Raw genomic sequence first — 26,521 nt, 5'->3', positions numbered from 1 at the left:
AAGCGGCACTTGGTAACTTTATTCCCAAGCATCATTATGTCAAAGGTTTCTGTGTAATTTGGAAAGTGACGAAAGGGCTGCTTGGGACTTGACTTGTGACCACATTGAAGACATGGTCATGCAGTTGCCTAAAATGTCATATAAACACTGTTCAATCTCCTTCATGTTTTAACAGCATACTCCTCTGTAAATATTTGTGTTATGGTTGAGTATTTTTGGATTGTAAGAAGTATGACTCATCTTTGGGATTCTATTAATCTGATTTCCACTGTAACACTATAACAATATACTATGTTTACTAACAAAAGTCACCCATTTAATTCTGTTTCATGTATGAAAAACGTTACTTTTTTTGTGCAACTGTTAAAGGGGTTGTAATGCCCCCCCATTCTATTTACCTGAACCCTCAAACTTGTCCCATGGGGATGCACTCTCTCTGCCCGGGGTTCTTGGCTCTTGATTGAATAAATCGATAGCAGTGCAGCCATTGGCTCCCACCACTGTCAATCAAATCCAATGACGCGGGCGCTGGGGGGGCGGGGCTGAGTCCTGCATTCTGCCTCTATGGATGCTGAATGCTGGACTCGGGAGTGCGCTTGCAAGGTAACCCCCTGGGAGAGCGCTTCACCCAGGGGGTTATCTGATGTGGGGAGGAGCCACGAGAGCCACCGAGGGACCCCAGAAGAGCAGGTTCAGGGCCACTCTGTGCAAAACGAGCTGCACAGTGGGGGTAAGTATGAAATGTTTGTTATTTAAAAAAAATACAATAAAACACAGAACCTTTAGTGTCACTTTAAAGAGCAAGTAAACCCTGATGGGTTTTACTTTCTCTTTGTTTCCCTGCAAAGGTAAAGCATAATGGGCTACTATGCATCGCATAGTAGCCCATTATGTGTCACTTACCTGACACAGGAGCCAGCGAAGTCACCTCTGCCCTTTCTTCAATGAAGCTCCCATCTTCCTTCCAGGTATCGTTGCTTTGGCGCTGTGATTGTCCGGAACCACTATGACTTTACTCGCGCGCATGATCGCCGTTAGCAGCGGCACGCTCAGTGTGCCTGCACGCCGCTGTCTACGATGCATGTGCCTTAGACAGCGGTGCCTGTCTTTTAGGTTTAGGAGATATTTCTTGCACCCACAGGTAAGCCCTAATCTAGGCTTACCTGTAGGTAAAAGTGGTCTTTAAGGGTTTACAACCACTTTAAGCTGTGCTGAAGAAGAGAAGTAAAGAAGCATACATTGTAAGACCAGAGAGTCAAGTCTTGGATAGGAAATAAATTAAATAATCCATTAGTTTGATTTGCTTGGGCGTTATAAAGACTAAGAAACTTTCAATATAACTGTTACTGAAATGTTTAAAGAAAACCCGTCATGATTGGACTCATGCAAGAATTTTGTATATTTAGCCTTCAAATATTATACTTATGCTGGCTTATATATGCAATATTTATATTTGTCCTCGTTTAGTGTTACTTACTTTATCTGAGCCAGACTCATTAGTCTGGAGGTGAAACATGACCTTACGACTGACATTTGCTGTCTCTTCTACTGCTTGACGTTACACATGGCACACTCAGAAGATGACAATGTGTGAGGTCAGGCATTTGGCAGAGCAGCAACTGACATCAGATGATGGGTATGTCATCAGGTGAAGGTTATTGTAAGTCAGAGTGCTAGTTTTTAAACATAAATTGTCATAAATAATTCACTGGTATCAAACCCTTACATTCTATACTGTAATCTAATCTATGTATAAAGTTCTATATAAACATATGCTTTCTATTTCACATACCTAGTTTTAGTTACCGTATTTATTGGCATATAACATGCACCGGCGTATAACACGTACCCCAAGTTTAGGAGGGAATTTGAAGGAAAAACCTTTTAGGAGGGAAGTTTAAGGGAAAAAAACTTACATTTAAATGTACATCAATGCAGCCTTATCAGTGTCATTTGCAGCCTTATTAGTGTCCATCTGCAACCTTGTCAGTGTCCTTTGCAGCCTTGTCAGTCATTTGCAGCCTTGCACTGCAGCCTTGTCAGTCATTTGCAGCCTTGTCAGTCATTTGCAGCCTTGTCAGTCATTTGCAGCCTTGCATTGCAACCTTGTAAGTGTCCTTTGCAGCCTTGTCAGTCATTTGCAGCCTTGCACTGCAGCCTTGTCAGTCATTTGCAGCCTTGCATTGCAGCCTTGTCAGTCATTTGCAGCCTTGTCGTTTAAAAATTGGGATACAGAGCAGATGTCCTGTGTATTTCAGCAGCGCTCAGTAGCTCTTGGCTGTTCTCAGCGGCTTTCGGACGCACTCGGCCGTTCTCTGTGGCTTTTGGCTTTCTGAGAGCTGCCAAAAGCCGCCGAGAATGATCGGGGGGATTTACTAAAAAACTGGAGCACTCAGAATCTGGTGCAGCTGTGCATAGTAGCCAATCAGCTTCCAACTTCAGCTTGTTCAATGAAGCTTTGACAATAAAACCTGGAAAATGACTGGATTCTTTTTTCACTCTCCATCTGTAGTAAATCCCCTCCCCTTGAATTCTCCCCTAAGGCCAAACAGAATTATCATGTTCTTTTTAATATATGAACAATTAATTTTTGTAGCCATGCCCCAGTAGGGGTTGCTGAATGTAGTGGTCCACCTGTCACCCTGCCCAGCCAGGCATCCATCTCTCAGTCACTCAGAGACATAGAACAGTCCGTAGCTTTTTTTGTTATGTTTTTTTATTGAGGGGATGGACGTGGATGGGAAATTGCGAATTATGGGATGCCCAGAAATATTTAGTCTGGGGTATCTCCAAACTATGGCTTTGCCCTCTCACTCCCCTTCCAGCTCCCCTCTAACATTGGCTCCTTCTGGTCAGGGATAGCAAGGGGCTTAGATGCAGCAGGCATTTCAGGGACATCTGGCTCCTGCAGGGCAGTACTCCGTACTCAACTCCGTACTCAACCCCACCTTTCTGGGATGACTCCAGGCCCGCTCCAGCCTTCCGGGATGTCCGAGGCTGTAATGTGCAGAGTCCTGAATGTGGGTCCACTTGATAGTATTGCAGATCCTTCTGGTTGGATGCAAGCCGAGTAAGTGGTTCATCAAAATGACCACACCGGATCCAGGCACTAACCATCGCAGCTGGTATCAGGCACTCTGGACACAGCAGGCACAGCCACTCCATCCCCTTGATCATCCTCAGGGCGATTCCCCCACGATGCTTCAACTGCACACTGGTGTCGACTGCAGTTTCGGCAACCAGGCCAGTGGGGGTAGCATGCGTCCACTCTCCACCAAATTGCTTCTTTGCCTCAAGGTGTCTCCTGCTAGCAGGGAACACTGACCTCCCCAGTGTTTGCTGGTAGCAACAATAATGTTTGTAACCCATGCCTCACTTAATGGAACACTTTTAGCACAGTCCCACCCAGGCACCTGCAGGCTTACCCCAATCACCCTGGGCAACAGTCGAGAATTGTGAGGGGGAAAGTGTTGAGTGCCGACGCCACAATACAAAAAAACAATTTGTTGATAGTATACCAATACTGCACCTAAAATTAGTAGAAACTAATAACAATGCAATATATATATATATATATATATATATATATATAAAGGGCGCAAAGGAATCAGTACAAAAATCAAATGTCAAATTAATAATATACATTGTGTATCTAATTAATAAAGTGCACAATAAAATAAACTATCAGAAATGTCCATAATAATCATATGTGAACAAATCTTCTTGTGAATGCTCCAACACCATGAAAAATAAAGTGCAAACGTGCTTCAATAAACTTGCTTAAAGTCCTTCATCTGAAAGGGTTACCAAAATGCGCTCACCAGATCGCCTCAGCCACTCAGTGACCACAAAGCATGACTAATGGGAAGGACTCCTTCATTCAATGCATAGCTCCTTTGTGCATCCCATTCCAATCAAGCAATCATATATGGAGGAAGCTGGATCCCAATCCACTTTGCAGGTATACAAATGTAGGTGTCTTCACCTTATAACATCTCTCCACTGCATATATCAACTTGCATCCACTGAATATATCAGCTTGCATCAAGTAGGTCTGTGAAATAGTTCCCCAACAAAGAGCCACAGAAGGCAGGATATAATGTAATACCACTTTATGTTTTATTCCTTAAAAAGAGCACTTACATAGTCCAGCATGAAATCACAAATAATCCGCTCTGGAGGAAGCTGAAACCGGTCCGACACCAGTATAAAACCCACAATGTGCGTGGTGCATCTCAGATGTGCAAGCAATAGGATAGGGCTCCTATGGTTGTAAGTGTCTGGCCTCACCTTACCTTTGTGAGTTTCCTATAGTTTATTTTATTGTGCACTATATTAGATACACAGTGTATATTTTTAATTTGACATTTGCTTTTTGTACTGATTCCTTTGCGCCCTGTATATATATATTTTAACAGTAGACAGTTCCAGGCACACTTCAATGTTCAAAGCAGGAATTTGGAGCAAAAGTTCAGAATGTCCAACAATAGCAGATCACTGGACATATTTGTATGTAATCCATGTTAGGATGCTCAGCCATAGTGGATCGCTGGGTGTATTTGAAATCCATGGGAGCGGTTACCCTCCGTGGTTGCCACGGATAACAGCACATGTAAATCGTTCCTGAATTGCAGGATTAATACAAGTGTCCACCCCAGCTGCAGTTTGGGCAACTGGGTGAACAAACAGCCACAAACTGACTTGAAGGCAACTCCCACTGGTTGCTATGGGCAACGGCACTTATTACTATAGCGCTGATTGGCAGGCAGAATACACAAGCCCTTTCCCAAGTTTTACTTCCTCAACTGGTGGTGGAACAAAGCACAGTTCCCCGGCTCGATCAATCTAGGTTGCTAGAGGCAATGGCTGGCAGATGTAGCCATGCCCCCCCGTAGGGGTTACTGAATGTAGGGGTATACCTGTCACCCTGCCCAGCTAGACACCCATCTCTCAGTCACTCAGCAAAATAGCAGTCCATAGGTTTTTTTTTGTTTTTTTGTTTTGTTTTATTGAGGGGATGAACTTGGATGGGAAATTGGGAATTATGGGATGCCCAGAAATATTCAATGCAAATTTGCTTGGGACTTATATATACACTCCTGCATACACTCCAGTCTTCTCTCCAGCACAAATTCTTGCTTCAGACCTCTTATCCTTCCCTCCTACAGCACTTCACTTGCTGTAGACTGTTACTCCACCAGCACTTCACTTGCTGGCTGCTGCAAACTGTTACTCCTCCAGACTACCTAGCACCGCATGGTTGGGCCTGACAATTAACTCAGTCAGGCCACAGTGAACTGCCTTTTTCAGGCAGGGACTGGGGGCCACTGTGGTGTATAAGTAGTTCAGGTGCTAGCTGTCCTCAGTTCAGCTACCAATCCCAGATAGCTCTCTTCAGACCCTGACAGCTAGCCTGGTTACAATCACCTCTCTCTACTGCCCTTGCCACAGTCCTCTCTTCTGGTTCTGGACCCATCTCAAACTGCAGTCTCCCAGTTCTCTCAGGCGTACCTCCACAGTCCTCCGGACTGTGCTCACTTACCAGCCCTCCTAGCTGTGACTAGTTTCCCTCCCTGGAGACTCTTAGCGGTGTTCTGTCTCAGTGCCCCCTCTCTGCTTTCTCATGTGCCTCTCTTTCCAGGATCCCCCGGCCCAGGGTCACCCCCCCCCCCCCAGACTGGAGAGCTCCCCGTGGGCCCGACAGCCTCCAAACACTCTCACTTCAGCTCTTCCACCCAAAAACTCCTCCCCAGCTGGGCTGACCCCAGGTATTTAAGGCGGCCTGCCCCCTGCCAATCCAAGTTGGGGATTGGTCAGGGCTCCTCAAGATACCACAGGCAGCTCCAACTCTCCTCCACTTCTCTCCTTCCAGCACTTTCTAGAAGGAAGAGGGAGGTGACCGTGATGCTACATGTGAGTCACCCAGCCCTGCCCTAGCCAACTCCCAGCCCAAAATAAAAATAAACAGTCCTAGCCACCAGCTAGTCCTGCCTAAATTTCCCTACTCTGCTATAAAATCCCCACTCTATCACCTACCTTACTAGAGGGTGCTACACATGCAAGATAGTATAACTGTATGCTTATAAAATGCCCTAACCCACAGGTACCATCAAAAGTTTTTATCTTTTCCTTATCATCTGATAACCTGCTCAGGTGCTATAGATAAATGCACATAACTACTTTTGGGCACATTAATGTAAAGTCAGAACTACGTTTTGGGCCATGACTATGCTATACTTTTGATATCTGCTTCCGCGTAGAGCTATATTTTATACATGTATTTAGTAATGTTGATTTCTGCATGTGTTGAAGAATTACTGTTGGCCAATGTGTTTTAAACAAGATGTCACTGTTTCTGACCTTCACAGAGATGTAGTGAGTCGGAGGTTCTGGATGAAAAGGAATCAATATCCTCAGCTTCTCTTCCAGGATCCAGCCTACCTGTTTTTCAGAATGTACTGCTTCGATTTTTAGATTCTCAAGCTCCATCACTCAGTAAGTTGTGTGATACCATGGCCTGTATTGTTTTTTTTAATTGATAGCCTAATAACCAAGTATATAGATAAAGAGCTACCCTGGTAACAGGTAAAGGTGGTTGTGAACGGCTAATGTGAATCTGGAAACATTGCAACTCTCTTTGCAAAGATGACCCATTTAAAGCTTAGCTCCAGACAAACAGCTAAAATATTCAAAGGGGAAAACCACACCTGGTCAAACTATGAGTAAGGCCATATCAGCTGAAACATGTTAGCAACTCTGCAATGAATTGTATGTGAGCCAGAGAGGAAATAAAGTCATATAGAAGAATAACAACCAGATGCCATTTTTTCCCTTTTGTTTGGATGACTGACATGAGCCTGAATGGGCACCAGTATCCTCTGCAGATGAAACATGATATATGGGTGGAGGAGGTAGAGTTTTTTTCCCAGTTGTTTGAAAACAGCTAAAATACACAGTAGAAATATGTAAATGTTTTAGGCCTTTTTTAGGCTATTTAGGCCTCATGTACACTGCTGCTGGTAAATGGAAGGTTTGCTTATAGTAGTTTCTAGGCAGTTGCGTTTAGAGGCTTTTTTTGGAACCCCAAAAAATGCATTGAGAAGCTGTGTTTAGAGGCATTTCAAACGCCGGCTAAACACGGTAACTCACATTTAGTTTAGCCGTGTTCTGTTTACAGGCGTTTTTCATTTTTGCCTATTTTGAAAAAAAATAAAAAATAATATATATATATATATATATATATATATATATATATATAATTTTTTTTTCAAACACTTCTAGATACAAACGCAGCATGTAAACGCGGCTAAATGGCCATTTTTCGATGCTGGTTTCTAGCTGTCAAATTACATCTGTTTGTTTGCAACATACATTTAAAACAGCTCTAAGACTGCCATAAGTATTATAATCTAAAGCTAGACTAATGGCAGATATAAAAGATATAAAAGACACAAAGTATTGCAGCCATGTATTCATTAAAACATTATTCAATATATATGTTTTTTAATGCAACCAATGTACGTATCTGAATTTGACCTTGTGTCAGAAATCCCTTATTTACACATGCATTGCCCTCTGAAAATCGATCCATGCTTGGATAGAGGTTGAGGGATGGTTAGGGGACGCCTTCATTTGGTTGAATGGGTTGCTTTGGCTGGCAAAATTTTCAGTGGGGATAATTTTCACTGAGCATAATTTTGGCAGCCATAATAAATAGAATAAAATGGTCATGATTTTGAATTATCACAGAAAATAATTATCAACCTATTCATGATTTCTGCAGTATATAAGAAGGAAAGTGCATTAAACCTGGTTTGTTGGGCTTGGTTTTGCGAATAGTGCAGAACTTAGTGTTTGAGGCATAGTTGTGTATTGAGATCACAGCTTTACTACACCTCTCTATTTTCTTCCTAAGGTGATCCAAACAACGAACATGAAAAAGTAGAGTTTGTTAACTTGGTGTTATTATTTTGTGAGTTCATCCGACATGATATATTTTCCCATGATGCTTATATGTGCACTCTGATATCGCGTGGTGACTTGTCTGCTAGTAACAGATCTCACTCACCCAGCGGAGAACATATAGATGACCATTATGCTAAAGATCTCTGTGCCAAATTAGAGGTAAGAAGAACTTCTTTCATAAGCAGATGTTTTCTCTTTAAAAGAAGCCTAAAAAACAGGACATATACAGTGTAATTTCTTGCTTGACAGTTCTTTTAGTTTTTATTTTCTATAAACAATGAAGAGTCTCTCCCTCTGAGTGATGCATGTGATTAGGGGATCTTCGAACCTTAAAGAGCACCTACACTTTTGTTACAAAAAAAACAAAACCTTCCTCTGGGTCTGGTTCATTATAATCACCTGGTGTTCTGATGAGAAAATTTGCTGGATCTGCATCCCTTTAGAATTAATTAAAGGATAAGTTCCCTTTGACAAAATAAATAAATGCACATCTTTTTTGCAGGTAAAAAAAATATTCATTTATTATTTCTTTTTGTTAGAGACCTGTAAAGCTTTGGACCCATGATCAGCAGATCGTGGTAGTAATGACACAGTCCTACAGACTGTCTGTGTAGCTGTCTGCTCGTACCTCCAATACGGGCACGCAGTTACACTCTGACAGGAAGCTCAACAGTGCCCTGGTACTTCATTGAGAACTACAAGCGGCAGCCGCAAAGGCTGTCAGTGCTTGTCGTTTTCCCATTCATAGAACACTGTGAATGAATGACACAGCCGGGCCACATTTAAAAAACAAAATTATGATAGTGAGTAGGAGGAGAAGATCCCCTGCTCAATGTCAAAATGAAGACTTGGGGGGGGCTGGTTACAGGGGCCAGTGCATTTGTAACAACCTTACATGTTAGACCCCGATACACCCCGAACATGGGTGTAACATGTAACATGTAGACATGTGCATTCGTTTTCGTCCGAATGCATTTTCGTCCGAATTTCAGCTATTTTCGTTTTCGTTTTGACAAACGATAACGAAAGCACAAAATCCGAAAAACGAAAGATCCGACATAAATAAATGCTTTATTTTCCTTTTCATTGTTACAACAGTTCGATATAGAATAGGAGATTCGACATGACTCTGACAATAACAATCTGTCTATAGAACCTGTGGTTGAATGTGCCTAACCTTACCTCTATTAGTCCAAGATTATATAGAGAAAATATTCGACAGAGAAAAAAGATTTGACAGAGAGAAAAGATTCTGCAAGTTACTGTCCTAAAAAGTGTTTGGGGACCCGGGTCCTGCCCCAGGGGACATGTATCAATGCAAAAAAAAGTTTTAAAAACGGCCGTTATTTCGGGAGCAGTGATTTTAATAATGATTAAAGTGAAACAATAAAAGTGTAATATCCCTTTAAATTTTGTAGGGGGGGGGGGGGTTGTCTATAGTATGCCTGTGAAGGGGCTCATGTTTCTGGTGCTTAGAACTGTCCCTGTACAAAGTGTCATTTATGCAGGAAAAAAAGTCCTTTAAAATCACTCGCAGCTATTATGAATTGTCGGCTCCGTAATACAGAGAACACTCATTGAAAGTCATTGATAAAAAAAAAAAAAAATAAAAAAAAAAAAGCGTGGGGGTCCCCCAAATTCAATTACCAGGCCCTTCAGGTCTGGTATGGATATTAAGGGGAACCCTGCCTCAAATTTAAGAAAAAATTTGACGTGGGGTTCCCCCTAAATATCCATAACCAGACCCTTCAGGTCTGGTATGGATATTAAGGGGAACCCCGCGTCAAATTTAAAAAAAAATTGACGTGGGGTTCCCCCTAAAAATCCATACCAGACCCTTTATCCGAGCACGCAACCTGGCAGGCCGCAGGAAAAGAGGGGGGGACGAGAGCGCCCCCCCCCTCCCTCCTGAACCATACCAGGCCACATGCCCTCAACATTGGGAGGATGCTTTGGGGGTCTGTGACCCCTCAAAGCACCTTGTCCCCATGTTGATGAGGACAAGGGCCTCATCCCCACAACCGTGGCCAGTGGTTGTGGAGGTCTGCGGGCGGGGGGCTTATCAGAATCTGGAAGCCCCCTTTAACAAGGGGACCCCCAGATCCTGCCCCCCCTGTTTGAAATGGTAAGGGGGTACAAAAGTACCCCTACCATTTCACAAAGAAAGTGTAAAAAATGGTTAAATAAAACAAATACACTTTTGAAAAATTCCTTTATTAAAAATAAAAAAATAAAAAAAAGATTCCAGCGGCGGTAATCCACTCTTGCTATCCAGCGACGGACGGTCATCTCTCCAGCGATGGCTCATCTCATCCAGCGCAGCGAATCCATCCTTCTTCTGTCTCCGTGGAGGAGACACTGCAAGGATTCCGGCACCCCTCTAATGTAACACAGGCAGGTTTCCGTTACATCAGAGGGGGGCGGGGTCACCCATACGTCACGGGGAACCCCGGGTTTCCCCTTGCGTCAGAGGGGGGCGGGGTCAGGTGACGGGTGGCCCCGCCCACCGTATATAAGAAACGTCAGGCCGCCGGAATCCTTGCAGTGTCTCCTCCACGGAGACAGAAGAAGGATGGATTCGCTGCGCTGGATGAGATGAGACATCGCTGGAGAGATGACCGTCCGTCGCTGGATAGCAAGAGTGGATTACCGCCGCTGGAATCTTTTTTTTAATTTTTTTATTTTTAATAAAGGAATTTTTCAAAAGTGTGTTTGTTTTATTTAACAATTTTTTACACTTTCTTTGTGAAATGGTAGGGGTACTTTTGTACCCCCTTACCATTTCAAACAGGGGGGGCCGGGATCTGGGGGTCCCCTTGTTAAAGGGGGCTTCCAGATTCTGATAAGCCCCCCGCCCGCAGACCTCCACAACCACCGGCCACGGTTGTGGGGATGAGGCCCTTGTCCTCATCAACATGGGGACAAGGTGCTTTGAGGGGTCACAGACCCCCAAAGCATCCTCCCAATGTTGAGGGCATGTGGCCTGGTATGGTTCAGGAGGGAGGGGGGGCCGCTCTCTCGTCCCCCCCTCTTTTCCTGCGACCTGCCAGGTTGCGTGCTCGGATAAAGGGTCTGGTATGGATTTTTAGGGGGACCCCCACGTCAATTTTTTTTTTAAATTTGACGCGGGGTTCCCCTTAATATCCATACCAGACCTGAAGGGCCTGGTAATTGAATTTGGGGGACCCCCACGCTTTTTTTATTATTTATTTATTTATTTTTTTATCAATGACTTTCAATGAGTGTTCTCTGTATTACGGAGCCGACAATTCATAATAGCTGCGAGTGATTTTAAAGGACTTTTTTTCCTGCATAAATGACACTTTGTGCAGGGACAGTTCTAAGCACAGGAAACATGCGCCCCTTCACAGGCATACTATAGACAACCCCCCAGCTACGAAATTTAAAGGAATATTACACTTTTATTGTTTCACTTTAATCATTATTAAAATCACTGCTCCTGAAAAAACGGCCGTTTTTAAAACTTTTTTTTGCATTGATCCATGTCCCCTGGGGCAGGACCCGGGTCCCCAAACACTTTTAGGACAGTAACTTGCAAATTAGCCTTTAAAATTAGCACTTTAGATTTTGAACGTTGGAGTCCCATAGACTTTAATAGGGTTCTAAAGTATAATGTATACTAGCTTCATCGAATCTTCTTTATACATTCGACAGACACCATAAGCCTTCAAAGACAGATTCGACCGTAATTCATGTGGATTTTGGGACGAATGCAATTTTTGAACGAAAAACGAAATAAATAAAAACGAATTTCGGGAGTAACTAAATAAATTAAGTTTTCGGACGAAAACGAAATTCCGAAACGAAATATTTTACTCTGCACATGTCTAGTAACATGTTACAAAAGGTAAAGTTATCCTTTAACACTTAGGGAGCATCACAGCAAAAGTGTAATCTCTGTTGTAGAGGATGCCTAAGATTTGACTTGTATCTGGGAAAATCAGTGAGCCAATCACACAAGCAGAACATTACTTTTTTGCAGGCATGCTGTACACCAGCACTGCCATGTTGCATTTCATTTTACAGAATATTACAGCACTGCTGATTAAAATAGAAAGGCAATATTCAAATAACAACAAATTACAATATGGCTTGTTTAGAAATTGTGTATATATATATATATATATATATATATATATATATATATATATATATATATATATATATATATATATATATATATATATATATATATATATATTTTTTTTTTTTGCTTTATTTTTTTCAGTGAAAGTTGAGGTGCACTTTAAATTCATGCTAGTGTAATCCTGCTCTCCCAGATTTCCGGATTGTTGTATGCTACCAACATACTGTTCAAAGTAGAAATCAATATAAGACCTATAACAGAAATGATTATAAGTTCTATGTTAACCTGTAAGTCATCTAATGTATATAAGATGTATTTTTTTTATTTATTATTTTCTAGATTTGACTTTCCTAAAGGATCATTCATTGTATTACCGATGCCCTTAGTGAGTAAAGAGGCTGATAGACCCACATACTGTTCAGAGCTAATATTTTTAGTAGTTAAAGTGAAATATTTAGGCAGCATTAGTACCCCACTAACAGGAATAAGTCTCCACCTTTGGTGAAAATTTTACTTTTACTTGTACATAAAGTCGATACATGATTTCTTTATTTTCATCCACATACAATAAGGACATGATTTATTTATTCAGAGATCACTCCTATGTGTTGGTTAAAGTGAGAAAGTAATCAGCTAAAGCTCTTGCTACTGATAAGAGCTGGGCTAACCTTTAACTTACACAAGATCTTATTAGTCTGTAGGCTGTAGTCGGGTTGCTTTTTTTTTTTTGGAACAGTAACAACTAAGATACTGACAGTTTCTTTATAGTTAGTCTAGTATTGCTTACAATTTATTATTTAAATAGCAAAAGTTTGCCTGGTCATGAAACAAGATACAATTCTTCATTCCTAAAAATGTTTCTAGTTGTATGAATGTACACAACTTAGTTCAGTGGTCAACCTGCTGGATGAATGAAAAAACAAGCAATCCAAGTTTGGCCAGCCTTAGCCTTCCGTGCTTTCACTGAAAAAGTGTTCTATTGCTGTTTGTATTCCTGTTGATGTTCATTCTGACACCCCTTAGATATACATGCTATCTAGCTCTAGTTGAGCTTTGATGTAACTAACGTGAATATGTGGTTTGATTTTAATGGAAACTGTTAAGTACAGTATATACTGTATATTATTTGAATTAAGTAACCCTCAATACTAGATGTACCATTATAGCAAGAGTTTACTGATAGCTTCCTCTATTTTCTGCTTTCGTAGGAACATGGCATTGACCAAATGGAGATTGACTCAGGAACAGCCCACCTCCTTGATATAGATATAGAGAAAAATGAATTCAAGACAGATTTTGGATCAGAATTTCCGGTATGTTTGCCAAAACAACAAGATCGTGGAACATATTTCTTTGTATACTATATATGATTAATAACTGTAGATACCATCTATTTAGGTCGCCAGCCTATTTTACCGTATATTCCTAAATTTAAACAATAATCACATTAGAAAAAACAAACAATTCAGAGCAACTGCATTCATCATACATTAATTCCTCTCTATGTTTAGTGAAATATCTGTACTAGACTCCTAGCTCCTGTTATATATCTAAGGATAGATTGGATCAAAAATATTAGTTTCAAAGGTTTGTATTGAAATTGAAGGAAGTTTTTGCAAAGACAAGTGATATACAGAAAATATCAAATCTAGAAAGAAAAATGTATTGTTCCAATCTTATAGTTGAGGGTGCAATGCTTTCAACGGGATGGCAAGTTGAATGAAAACACTGAAACACATACAATGTTTTACAAGATGTATAGTTAACAATTAGACTGTATAATAATAATAAGCCATGAAGAAAACTGGCCAAGCTTTAATACCCATTGAAGTACTGGATTGAAATACATAACGGTCATGATCAAGGGGTTAGGCTTGAAGACCAGTCGCTATAACAGTGGAAGCTAAGACAGGAACCAGAAGGATAGGATCATGGGCAGGTCACCCTGGCAGATGACACAGGCTCACCGGAGGTGCGGAATCTATGTACTAACCGATGAGCTTCTGATGGTGGAGATGGATTTCGTTGTGTTAGCACCAGGTTGCAGTCCTCAGGATCATCCCACCAGGAGGTGAGAAAGCTATGGTCCAGTAGCAGATATAGCAGATAGGAATCAAGCAGAAGCATAGTTGAGGAACAGGCCAAAGGTCAGTAAGTAGTGAAGTTATGGACGGCAGCAGGAGAGACAAACATGAGATATTGGCTGGAGAAGGAATAATATTTTGGCAATCAGGAAGTGCAGAGACATGACTTAAATCAGGAGGTTCATGGGAGGAGAAAAGAGTTCAAGGTTCAAGGCAAATAAGATTCATGGCAGGAACATTTAAGGAAATGTCCAGGGCACTGTTCAGAATTCCAGGTGGTTCAGCAAGCAGTCATTACCAGACACAACAGAGGTCCCAGAGTCAAGTCCAGGTCCTGACAATAATTTTAAAATGGCTATGAAATATAGAATGGTAACATTGAGGGGCTAAAAATTAGACTACCAAGCTTAGACATAGTTTCAAACATCAACTTTTATATAACCAGTGAGAGATCCAAGGTTGCTGGGAGATAATGAATTTAGATATATTGTTGCTTTTCAAATGTTCAAGTGCACAGTTCTGGTTTGACTCTAGATACATCAGACAGATTGGGAATATCCATAGACCTCCAATGTCTAGTAAGACTACATTTGGCTCAGAGGAGAATGAGCGATTCTGACCAATGATGGGACAGAGACTATATTGATATGCACAAGTGCCATTGCTGCTGAAGAGGTTATAGTTGTTCCTAAAATGAATGTTAAGACTTGGTTCCAGTATGATCTGATTGATGGGGCAATAAGACAGGATGTGGATTAGAGAGCCAGTTTTTCCAAAGTTACGCTGACACTCTAATGGAGTGCCCGGGTGCATCTTGGAGAGTCTATAGGGAGTAAGATACCAACATATAGAGTTTTTTTTTTAATCGTGCCCAGTGGTCAGTGCATAAAGCTGATTTGTAAGCTGCCCTAATGGATGCTTTCCAAGAGGAATCCAAAGAGGTTAGGCCTAGGTCTCGTACTGGATCAAAATTTTAATTTCTATGCCTTATTTTGAAAATGTGGTAAGTCAGGTTTAAAAAAGACACAATTCCATTAAAAATTCCATAGAAAAAAAATAAAAATAAATCAAAAACGTATACAGAACCCTACAATAAGAATTGCATAGTTAATCTGTTTGAAAAAAGACACTAGTCTATCCAGTTTACCCAACTTGAAAAAAATAAATAAATAACAAACACACAAACAAATAGACACTAACCTACAGTGCATCCAGAAAGTATTCCCAGCACTTCACTTTTTCCACATTTTGGTATGTTACAGCCTTATTCCAAAATGGATTAAATTCATTATTTTCCTCAAACTTCTACAAACAATACCCCATAATGACAATGTGAAAGAAGTTTGTTTGAAATCTTTGCAAATTTATTAAAAATGAAAAAAGGAAAAAAGTCACATGTACAAGTATTCACAGCCTTTGCTCAATACTTTGTTGAAGCACCTTTGGCACCAATTACAGCCTCAAGTCTTCTTGAGTATGATGCTTTAAGCTTGGCACACCGATTTTTGGACAGTTTCTCCCATTCTCCCATTCTTCTTTGCAGGACCTCTCAAGCTTCATCAGGTTGGATGGGGAGCGTCGGTGCACAGCCATTTTCAGATCTCTCCACAGATATTCTATCGGGTTCAAATCTGGGCTCTGGCTGGGCCACTCAAATACATTCACACAGTTGTCCAGTAGCCACTCCTTTGTTATCTTGGCTGTATGCTTAAGGTTGTTTTCCTTTTGGAAGATGAACCTTTGCCCAAGTGTGAGGTCTAGAGCGCTCTGGAGCAGGTTTTCACCAAGTATGTCTCTGTACCCTGCTCCCAGTTCCAGCCTCTGAAAACATCCCCACAGCATGATGCTGCCACCACCATGCTTCACTGTAGGGATGGTATTGGCCAGGTGATGATCAGTGCCTGGTTTCCTCCAGACATGACGCTTGCCATTCAGACCAAAGAGTTCAATCTTTGTTCCATCAGACCAAAGAATTTGATTTCTCATGGTCTGAGAGTCCTGCAGGTGTCTTTTGGCAAAGTCCAGGTGGACTGGGAACTCTGTCAGAGTGACCATTGAGTTCTTGGTCACCTTGGCCACCACCCCAACTAAGGTCCTTCTCCCCAGATCACTCAGTTTGGCTGAGTGGCCTGCTCTAGGAAGAGTTATGGTGGTTCCAAACCTCTTCCATTTTACGAAGGCCACTGTGCTCATCTGGATCTTCAATCAGTGGCGGCCCGTGCACAGGCGCCGCCCCCCCCCCCCCAGCTATTCTCATTTAAGAAAAAAAAGTCCTCACTTTAAGAGTGACCAGGCGCCGGACACACGCCAGTCTATGGGAAGCTTCCCAGCTTGCAAACAGCTGATTGAAAACTGGGAAGCTGGTTTGCCCATGTTTAGGGAGGGTTTAGGGCGCAAACAATGCGCCCCGAACACTCCTCACTCTACACTCATTTGTCCCTTTGGCTCCTTGTCTGTGTTTGATTGGCGGGGACCAAAGGACGGTGGGTGGTGCTTTTTGCATCGTCGCTTCCGGTTTCCCAGTCATCACTCACTATGTTATGTGTGGAGTGGAGTGGACTGTGCATGTGGGACTGCATGCGGACCGGGTATGGGGGATGGAGGAAAAGGAACAAGATCCAGTAAGGACGGCCACCTATGTACTGCATCCCTCCACCTCTGTGTATAGTGTTCTCTGTGTATAGTGCTCTGTGTATAGTGTGTGCTCTGTGTATAGTGTGTGCTCTGTGTATAGTGTAGGCTCTGTGTATATTGTATGCTCTGTGTATAGTATATGCTCTGTGCATAGTGCACTCTGTTTATTGCGCGCTCTGTGTATAGTGCTCTCTGTATATAGTAGAACAAAATATTACAGCGCACACATGCAAAAAAGATATTTACCTCCTGCAAGGCTATTTAAAACACCTAGGCATTTTCAAAAAAACATGGGGATTTGGTCACACCATATTGCTATATGGTACTTAAGCCCACTTACTGTGACAAAGACCCCATGGTTAGTGAGTCCTACACTATCCATAGAATGGGAGATCCTGCTTCTCTGAACCATGGGAGCCATACACTCATCTATATGGAAGAACTAAAGGTCTCCACCTATAACACAGGTGGACACTAATGGGAGGCACTGATGAGGGAGTGGGGTGCTCCTGCCCAAAAGGATTTGGTCAGAATCCATACAATAGACAAACAAGATATTTGGGGAAGCACACCCTAAAAGATGCATTAACCACTTAAGCCCCGGACCATTTTGCTGGCTTAAGACAGGAGCACTTTTTGCGATTCAGCACTGCAACGCTTTAACTGACAATTGCGCGGTCGTGCGACGTGGCTCCCAAACAAAATTGCCGTCCTTTTTTTCCCACAAATATAGCTTTCTTTTGGTGGTATTTTTTAATTTTTTGCGCTATAAACAAAAAAAGAGCAACAATTTTGAAAAAAATGCATTATTTTTTACTTTTTGCTAAAATAAATATCCCCAAAAATATATAATTTTTTTTTCCCTCAGTTTAGGCCGATACGTATTCTTATACATATTTTTGGTAAAAAAATCGCAATAAGCGAATATTGATTGGTTGGCGCAAAAGTTATAGCGTATAGGGGTATAGTTTTATGGCATTTTTATTAATATTTTTTTTTACTAGTAATGGTGGCGATCAACGATTTTTATTGTGACTGCGACATTATGGTGCACACATTGGACATTTTTGACACATTTTTGGGACCATTGTCATTTATACAGCAATCAGTGCTATACGAATGCACTGATTCCTGTGTAAATGACACTGGCAGTGAAAGGGTTAACCAGGAGGGGGCAGTGTAGGGGTTAAGTGTGTCCTAGGGGCTTGTTTATAACTGTGGAGGGCGTGGCTGTGATTTTACAGAACACTGATCTCTGCTCCAATCACAGGGAGCAGAGATCAGTGTCACTTGTTGCTAGGCAGAACGGGGAGATGCTGTTTACATCGACATCTCCCCGTTCTCCCTCCCCTCGGCGATTGAGTCCATTGGACCCATGGTCGGACTCACGGGGGTCCTGACCGGCATGCATGCGCGACGCTGGCAGCGCGCACGTGATGGCACAGGGGCAATTTTAAATGGACGTACCTGTACGCCAATTTGCCTGCCCATGCCATTCTGCCGACATACATTGTCGTGCGCCGCTCGGGAAGCGGTAAAGATGGTGCAGTCATAAGAACATACAACAGAACAAAATATTACAGTGCACACATACAAAAAAGACATTTACCTCCTGCAAGTCTATTTAAAACACCTAGACATTTTCAAAAAACATGGGCATTTTTAAAAATGTCTAGGTGTTTTAAATATAGTGTATAGTGTGTGTGTTCTGTGTATAGTATACAATGTGTGCTCTGTGTATAGTGTGTGCACTGTGTATAATATGCAATGTGTGCTCTGTGTATAATATACAATGTATGCTCAATTGTGAGTGTCATGGCAAAGGAAGTGAATACTTATTTATATACACGTGATTATTTTGTTTTTTTATTTTTAATAAATTTGCAAAGATTTCAAACGAACTTCTTTCATGTTGTCATTATGGGGTATTGTTTGTAGAATTGTGAGGAAAATAATGGATTGATTCCATTTTGGAATAAGGCTGCAAAGTAACAAAATTTGGAAAAAGTGAAGCACAGAATACTTTCTGGATGCACTGTATACCCACAGTTCATTCAGAGGAAGGCAACCCCCCCCCCCCCCCCCGAATAAAGCAGGGGGAAACAAATCCTTCCTGATCCTCCAAGAGGCAACTGAATATTCACTGGATCGACTTTACCTGTACATATTAGTATCCAGTTATATTATGTGTATCTAGGAACTAATTCAGGCCTTTTTTTAATATAATCTTTAAAAAATAGTCTAGTGTCAGAGCAAGACAAAAATCCTTAAAAAAAAAAAAAAAAAAATCTAATTTGCTCTAACAAAGCAAAACAAAATCCTTCCTGATCCAATTGTATACAGTATTCAGTGGATCAACAACCTCTGGTGTTAATACCTATTAAAAGCCAGGTATTTTCTCTGCATTTAAAAACATATCCAGGTTTGTTTTAGCAATCAATTGAGCTGGCTGGAACTAGTTCTTCAGGTAGTATGTTTCCAATATCCACAGCTGTTACGGCAAAGAAGCCTTTCCATATGTGGAGTCACCTGTGCCAAACAAGCAACCCCTGTGGTTACTGTGCAGCAGGGCAGCCGCTTGACATGAAATCTGGAAGACAGCTGCAACCACTGTAGCAGTGGTGACTACTACAGTTATTTTCTGTATCTACAGCAGTCCCGCAGGCATAATCCAAACGAGACCAATGTAACTATGCAATAAAACCCTTTACCTGTAGTTTAGATTTGATTCTATGAACTGCAGCTCGTTGAAATGCTGGTTTGCATTTATAATTGAGTTTTGTTTAAAGTGACTGGTTTATTTCTTGTTTTTTTTATGTGACCAATAGATATTTTCTCCAGTTACTGGAGATTGTCACAATTATGACCCTCCATCTTTACATCGAAGAATCTCTGGCTCTAGTGAAAAGTCAGTCAAGAGAGACATCATTTTCCCCTCCAATTATGAGCTTCTGCGACATTTACAATATGCTACACACTTTCCCATTCCTCTGGTAAGTGCAGTGATATGCTATTTTCATGGGGGATGATCATTGACTGTAAAGTTTTCACACAGTGATTGGTAGGTTGCATGAAATGTCACAGTAATATCCTGTGACAGACTCAACCGGAAGGGGACTGAATGCCTACCGATTATGGGCTCTGGCATTTGGGGGAATGGTGCTCTTTGTGAGCTGTAGGCCTTGGGACCTTTGAGGTGGTGTTACTTTAGATTCAGGTCCATGTCCCCCAAGACACACAGACTCTGTGAGCCCTGTATATGCCATATTAGAAATAGTGACTGAGAAAAAATATCTTGGATTACTTAAAATGGGACAGTAATATTTATCCACAATATCTCCCAGGATATGTCAAGACTATTCTTGGTTTGTTTGATTCTGAACTCAGCATGTTAGTTGAGAGAGCTGATCACATTGGCCTCTGTACAATGTAGGAGAGGGGCAACTCCTGCTGGAGCTTCTGCTGTTGTGTGAAGGTGTCCTGTGTTATACTTATGATACTTATGATAATGTATAATCTACTGTGTGAAGTTAGGGGACAACAAGTCTGACCTGTGGTGAAATTAATCATAACAATGCTCAGGAGGGCATGGAGTCACATCGGCTGCTTTAAGGGATTAGTTAATTAGCTCGTGTTAATTAGGTTTCTGGTTACAGTTCTATTGTTAGAGTAATATGAGCAGGAGGGGGGACCTCCTCGTCTACTGTATATAAGACTTGTATTTTGGTTCTAAATAAAGGAGTCCATGTTAAGCAACTAAACAAGTATCGTCTTGTTTTGTGCTTGTGAGCGGTTGTAATATCTGATATCTATATTCAGACTGGGAGGAAGCACTCAAGAGGAATGTGGGATGTTTTCGTTACATATCCTAATCCTTACAATATATGTGAGGCAGGTTATTCCAGCTGTGCTTAAGCTCTACACCTTCTGCACACCTGAGACTGTTTCACTTAGAATGTCATATACATTTATTTCTTCATAATGTGACAACAAAATGAAGTACTCTGGAATATTACCGAAATTACTCATAAATTGTGGTGTGATTTTCAACTAAGTCACAATAATAGAAACACACTATCTGATTTAACTTATAACACTTAATCATGTCTTATCAAGCACATTTCAAAACATTCATAACCCAGACTGAAAAAGATACTATATGTAAAATTTTGTATGTATTAGCTGGTAAAGCCTCTTAAGCATTTTCTGTAGTTTCTGATCAGACATGTGAAGCTGATATTTTTGAGGTTCCAGTCATGCCAGGACTTCTCTTCTGGGTTAAAGTCTGGAGTCTAGAATACAAATATTCTGTTTGGGTCAATTTGTTGCTGGCTAATTTATGTGTTTTAATGTCTAGTTTTGTCATGCCAAAATTTTTTATGCTTCAGGTGATAGACCACTATTCTATCAGCATTATCCTGCAAAACCTTGTTTTAGTTTTGGATGTTGTATTTGGTTTTAATTTTGATAACATATTTTATGAAATATAGTTTTACTTTATGAGCACATTTTACATTATTAGCTCAACCCAAAATAATGTTGTGTAATTCTTTATTGAGTATGGTTAGACTTTTATTTAACATACTGAAGTATTAGAACCTTGCGGTGAAGGTCCACCTTTTAAACAGTTTTTTCCTATCAATCTTATGGCATAATGTCCACTCTTTTACTTATTTGTCAATTGAGGGACACAGGAATGTGAGATAATCTTAGACATTTTGGTTATATCACCGCCTTCAGGAGGTGGGGGCACTGGTAAACAAAAGAAGTTAAGCCAGCTTCTTGTATAAGCCCACCTCCACCTGTGGGGTTTTTGTTAGTATCCTATCAGGTTGGATATATTTTCATCAGCTCTTCTTAGAAAAACTAAAAATATTTTTTATTCTCAATATTTTCATCTATCAAAGAGGAAACTCCTAGATAACTTTCTTTATCTTCAATCAAAACTTCTAATTGCGGCTTGAGCTAATCTCTATACAGCATCTATGTGCATTAGTGTAATTTAGTCACCACCTCAGCAAAGACTGGAGGCTGAATCCAGACCAAACTGTAGTATGCTGGATTGGGCAATGGACTCTGCATTCCAGCCCTTTTCAAACCTTGGTGAACTGTGTTAGCCACAGGACAATCTTTATGTCAGGAGTTGTGGCACAGCCTCTGGTGTAACCAAGTTTTTAAAAACTCATTCTGTGAGTAAGCCTCTTGAAGTGTCAATTTGTCCTTTCAGCATTTGGCTCTACATTGTGGTGCCTTCCAATCATTTCGTACTGTGTTAGTTAGCCAAAGAGCGCTATCTGGTTCCAGAACATTGGTATAACCTTTTGCTGTGGCCCTGTCTTTTATTAAAGTGGTTATAAACCATTACATATATGCAGTGAAGTAAGTGGCCTCAAGTGATACACAGAGATTAAACGAATTATTTTACATAAGTTGCGTCCATCCGTTTTCCCCCTACATCCATTCAAATGCAGTATTTTAAGGCTTATCTGAGAACTTTAAAAAAGGGGCAGAGAGCTGAAGCTCCACTCCACAGAGCTCAGTGAGGAGAGCTCTGAAAGCTGATTAGAGGGAAGGGACACACCCCCCTCCACACAACTCGGCAACAGAGCTGAGTCTGTCAATCAGCTTTTTTTTTTGGTGTCAGGAAAACTAGTCGAGTGATTCATGCTGATAGCAGAGGAATGAGGCAGCAGACAGAAATGACACGTGTTGCTTTTAATTGAGACCAGTACACACTATAAAGGGATATGGTTTATTCATATTTCATGTCTAAGGTTTACAACCACTTTAATGAGTAATGCTGGTTGAGCTAAAGCAATAGGAGGTACCTCATTATTAGGACTTTTGGGTGCCATTTTCTTTTTACTTTCTGGCCAGTGTAATTTCACTGAAGTAATGATTTAACCTGAGGGAATGTCATATGCTAACACAAGTGTTGCAAGCTCCATTCCCACTTTTACCAGTAAGTTATTGTTGCACAGTCTTTTGGGTTACTTAGAAATATACCTTCCCTCCCCTTTTTGAATGCCCAGTCTTCCCTCTTTAGCTTCCACTGTTGACTATATGACCTGGCATCCTTTTCAGTTGTCCTTCATCACCTATGGTGTTTTTGTACCCTGGTGTGCATGTTCTTGGATTGTTTAGGCTTTCCAAATCCTGGGACCTGTTTTCCTATTGTAATAGGAGCCTATTTTTGAGAATTATAGCCTCCTCTTTCTTCTGCTCCTTCTTACAAAGCAGTCTGTTACATTTAAAGTAGATCTTTACCCTTCTGTTCAAGTTCTTTCCTCTCCTCCCCTCCTCCCCACCTTTACATGGGGAGTGCACTATTTATTTATTTTTTGCATAGATGAATGACGTGCACTACCCTCCCTTTGCCTCCTGGAATATTCACATCACATATCCCAGCAGGCATAGTGCTCCTTTGGAAAGGAAGAGGGGCGGGGCTACTGGATCATCATCACAAGGCCCTGCAGCTGAACCTGGAAGAGCCGGCAGGCCTTGCGTTGACATCATATAAGAAGATGGCAGTGCAGGACCGAGCAGGGCAGAATTCTGAGAGGATTTTGCAAGATACCTCTGAATCCACTGGGCGGGTGAGTATCCAAGATATTCCAAACCAGCATCAAGCTAGGCAGGAGTTTGTTAAAGAAAGGGGGGGGGGGACCGGGGGTTCGCTTTAAGGATGACTGCATCCCTTCTGGTGCTTACTCCTCCAGAGGACCTTTTAAACTTACAAGGTCAACAGACATTAGTTTCTGCTGTTCCTCCACAAATATGAAATCGACTATATGTAATCTTCCAATGGTGCTTATCTCTGCTTTCAATGCTGATTATTAAGTCCATCTTTTTGCCCCTTTTTATCTGATTTATTTCACCTGGAACTGAAACAGCAATCCATCTCTGAGGTACATAATTTCCTAAAGTTTTGCACCCTATGCAAGTTGAGAATCCTCGTTGTCTATGATCCTCATTATTATGCCCAATTTCTCGTTCTATGTCTCTTGTTGTTTTTCTCTCTATCTTTAAGTACTTCATTTGGTTTATTCCTAGTGTCTAAATGCTGTTATCTCTGGATTCTTTCACTTGATCATTTAACTCTAATCAGTAGGGGCTCTACAAACCTGACCCCCCTTACTTACAGGAAAGTGCTTTGTGTTCTTTATTGAAATTGAACATGAAAGTCAAATTCCTACCTTGTTATGACCCTTCCTAGGTAATTTTGTTATTTTAAAAGCCCTTGGGGGTCTTCCAGTCGATTGAAGAACACAAATCCCACCATCTGTGTTATAGGCCCCTTTATTGCTTGTTCACAAAACTGAGGCCTGGTTGTTGGAGGCGGGGCCATACAGGGGGCTGGCTTAACTTTTGTTTATGTTTGTCAGTGTCCCAACCACCTCAATGCAGCAATAAATCCTAATTGTTTAAGATCTACAACTAATTTGTCCTTCAGTGAGTTTGAACAAAAATATTTTTTTTCATATCTGCCTGTAGCAAAACGCTTATCACTCACACAAAATTACATGAGCTTCTTTTAGGCAGATTGGAGGCAGATTGCCCCCTTAGATTTCAATTGGAATGCCTGAAAAATGCTCAACATGTTTTTTTCTGCCAAAACAGCAGCTCTCCACCCCTAATCTCCTCCCCCTATTGCTTTCTATTAGCTAAAATAAAAATACCTGAATCTTGAATACACATGTAAAAAGATTGTAATACGCTTCTAAAATGCTTGTAATACACTTACAAAAACTCTCAAATAAAAATTCCTGAAAATCACTCTACTCAGTTCCAATACATCTTTTGGAAATGCTGAATTGCAACATCATTATTTCCACTTTCACTGAAGTTTGACAGGGCATTCCAACTGAAGTCAGTGAGCCAGCAACATAGTCAGAAGTCCAAATGTAATCAGATCCTGTTCTTAATGGTGGACCCAAGGTGTGTCAAATGTCTTAAGCCCATTACAGTCTAAGGCCCTGAGGATGTCAGCAGTGTTAATTTTGTCAAAGATTTCATCAAGGGCATTTTTACAGTGATGAAAACAAATAAAAAATTCCAGCACATTTTTGTCCACTGACGAAATTATGACGAAAATCAAATCCGTTTTCATTAACGAATGAAAAAGGGACAAAAATGTGAGTCAGGGATGTTTACCCTTGTGAACTAACTTCCGTTTTTTCACTGGGCCTGCTTCCACAATCTGCTCCCAGCAAGCAAGCACTCTGACAAGCTGACTGCCAGAGACCTGAGTTTGAGATTGAGAGTGAGAGAGCAGCACTGTAAATTACAAGCCAGCTAGTTTGAGACCTACTGAGTACCCACTCACGAGACAACTGTGCCGCCAGCCACCCAGAGCAGAGCAGACTGTGAGTGTGTACAATTGTGTATTACAAATAAAGCACAGCAGGCCTGAGGTCTCCCTTCAGACCACCGTCCGTCCACACTGAGCACTGTGTGTGCAACCATCCAGAGAACTCAGCGGCATTACAGGCCTCCTCAGACCACCAGTCAGAGCATTAATGCACCATTACAGGCCTCCTCAGACCACTGTCCAGAGCACTGTGCAGCATTACAGGCCTCCTCAGACCACCGTCTAGAGCACTCTTCAGCATTACAGGCCTCCTCAGACCACCGTCTAGAGCACTCTTCAGCATTACAGGCCTCCTCAGACCACTGTCCAGAGCACTATGCAGCATTACAAGCCTCCTCAGACTACTCTTCCGAGCACTGTGCAGGATTACAGGCCTCCTCAGACCATTTTCCAGAGCACTCTGCAGCATTACAGGCCTGCTCAGATCACCAACCAGAGCACTGTGCAGCATTGCAAGCCTCCTCAGACCACTGTTCCGAGCACTGTGCAGGATTACAGGCCTCCTCAGACCATTTTCCAGAGCACTCTGCAGCATTACAGGCCTGCTCAGATCACCAACCAGAGCACTGTGCAGCATTGCAAGCCTCCTCAGACCTCCATCTAGAGCCCTCTGCAGCATTACAGGCCTCCTCAGGCCACCCTCCAGAGCACTATGCAGCATTACACGCCTCCTCAGACCACTGTTCAGAGAGCTGTTCAGCATTACAGGCCTCCTCAGACCACTGTCCAGAGCATTTTGCAGCCTCAGACCACCATCCTGAGCACTGTGCAGCATAACAGGCCTCCTCAGACCACCATCCAGAGGGTTAAATATGAACCTGTGAGTTTGTTCAAACTTTAATACCATAAATAATACCATGATATTAGCATTTTTTACTCCAGGACTGTATAATGCATTTTGAAATTCTAGAGAAATGCTTAAATAATGAATTATTTAACTAAACAAATTCAAATTTAGTAGACTAAAATAATTTTAGTTGATTAAAATTATTATTATTATTATTATTATTATACAGGTTTTATATAGCGCCAACAGTTTGCTCAGAAAATGTACTAGAGATTTTAGTTGACTAAATATGACTAAAACTAAAACAATTGCAGAAGACTAAAATGGGACTAAAACTAAAATGCCATTTTAGTCCTAAGACTAAGACTAAAACTAAATTGAAATTTGCTGTCAAAATTAACACTGGATGTCAGCTTCCTTTGAAACATATAGGGACAGGGTCTGAACGCAGTTGCATCCTCATGCATGTTGGCTTTATCGATATGTATTATAGCCGGTTTTATCTTCTGAGAAGTGCTCGGTAACACTTTTTTATATGTAAGTAGTTTTAACTTTTGTATAGTAAAGTTTCA

The 26,521-nt window shown here is 41.3% G+C and overlaps 1 protein-coding gene across 3 annotated transcripts in view; it reads left to right on the top strand.

The window, feature by feature from the left end:
• Positions 1–26,521, top strand: part of MED12L (mediator complex subunit 12L) — a 740,921-nt gene that overhangs the window by 180,676 nt on the left and 533,724 nt on the right. For all 3 annotated transcript variants that reach the window (XM_077488157.1, XM_077488156.1, XM_077488155.1), the window contains exons 13-16: positions 6,369–6,495; positions 7,916–8,124; positions 13,282–13,386; positions 19,620–19,784. In XM_077488157.1, the coding sequence (XP_077344283.1) occupies positions 6,369–6,495; positions 7,916–8,124; positions 13,282–13,386; positions 19,620–19,784 (606 nt within the window). The remainder of the gene's footprint in view (positions 1–6,368; positions 6,496–7,915; positions 8,125–13,281; positions 13,387–19,619; positions 19,785–26,521) is intronic.

This window comes from Lithobates pipiens, unplaced genomic scaffold (assembly GCF_037356315.1).
Source record: "Lithobates pipiens isolate NorthernLeopardFrog02 unplaced genomic scaffold, aLitPip1_a1.2 Scaffold_18, whole genome shotgun sequence".
Lineage (NCBI taxonomy): Eukaryota > Metazoa > Chordata > Amphibia > Anura > Ranidae > Lithobates > Lithobates pipiens.
The sequence above is the reverse complement of the archived record's forward strand: the minus strand, read 5'-3'. Positions and strand labels throughout refer to the sequence as shown.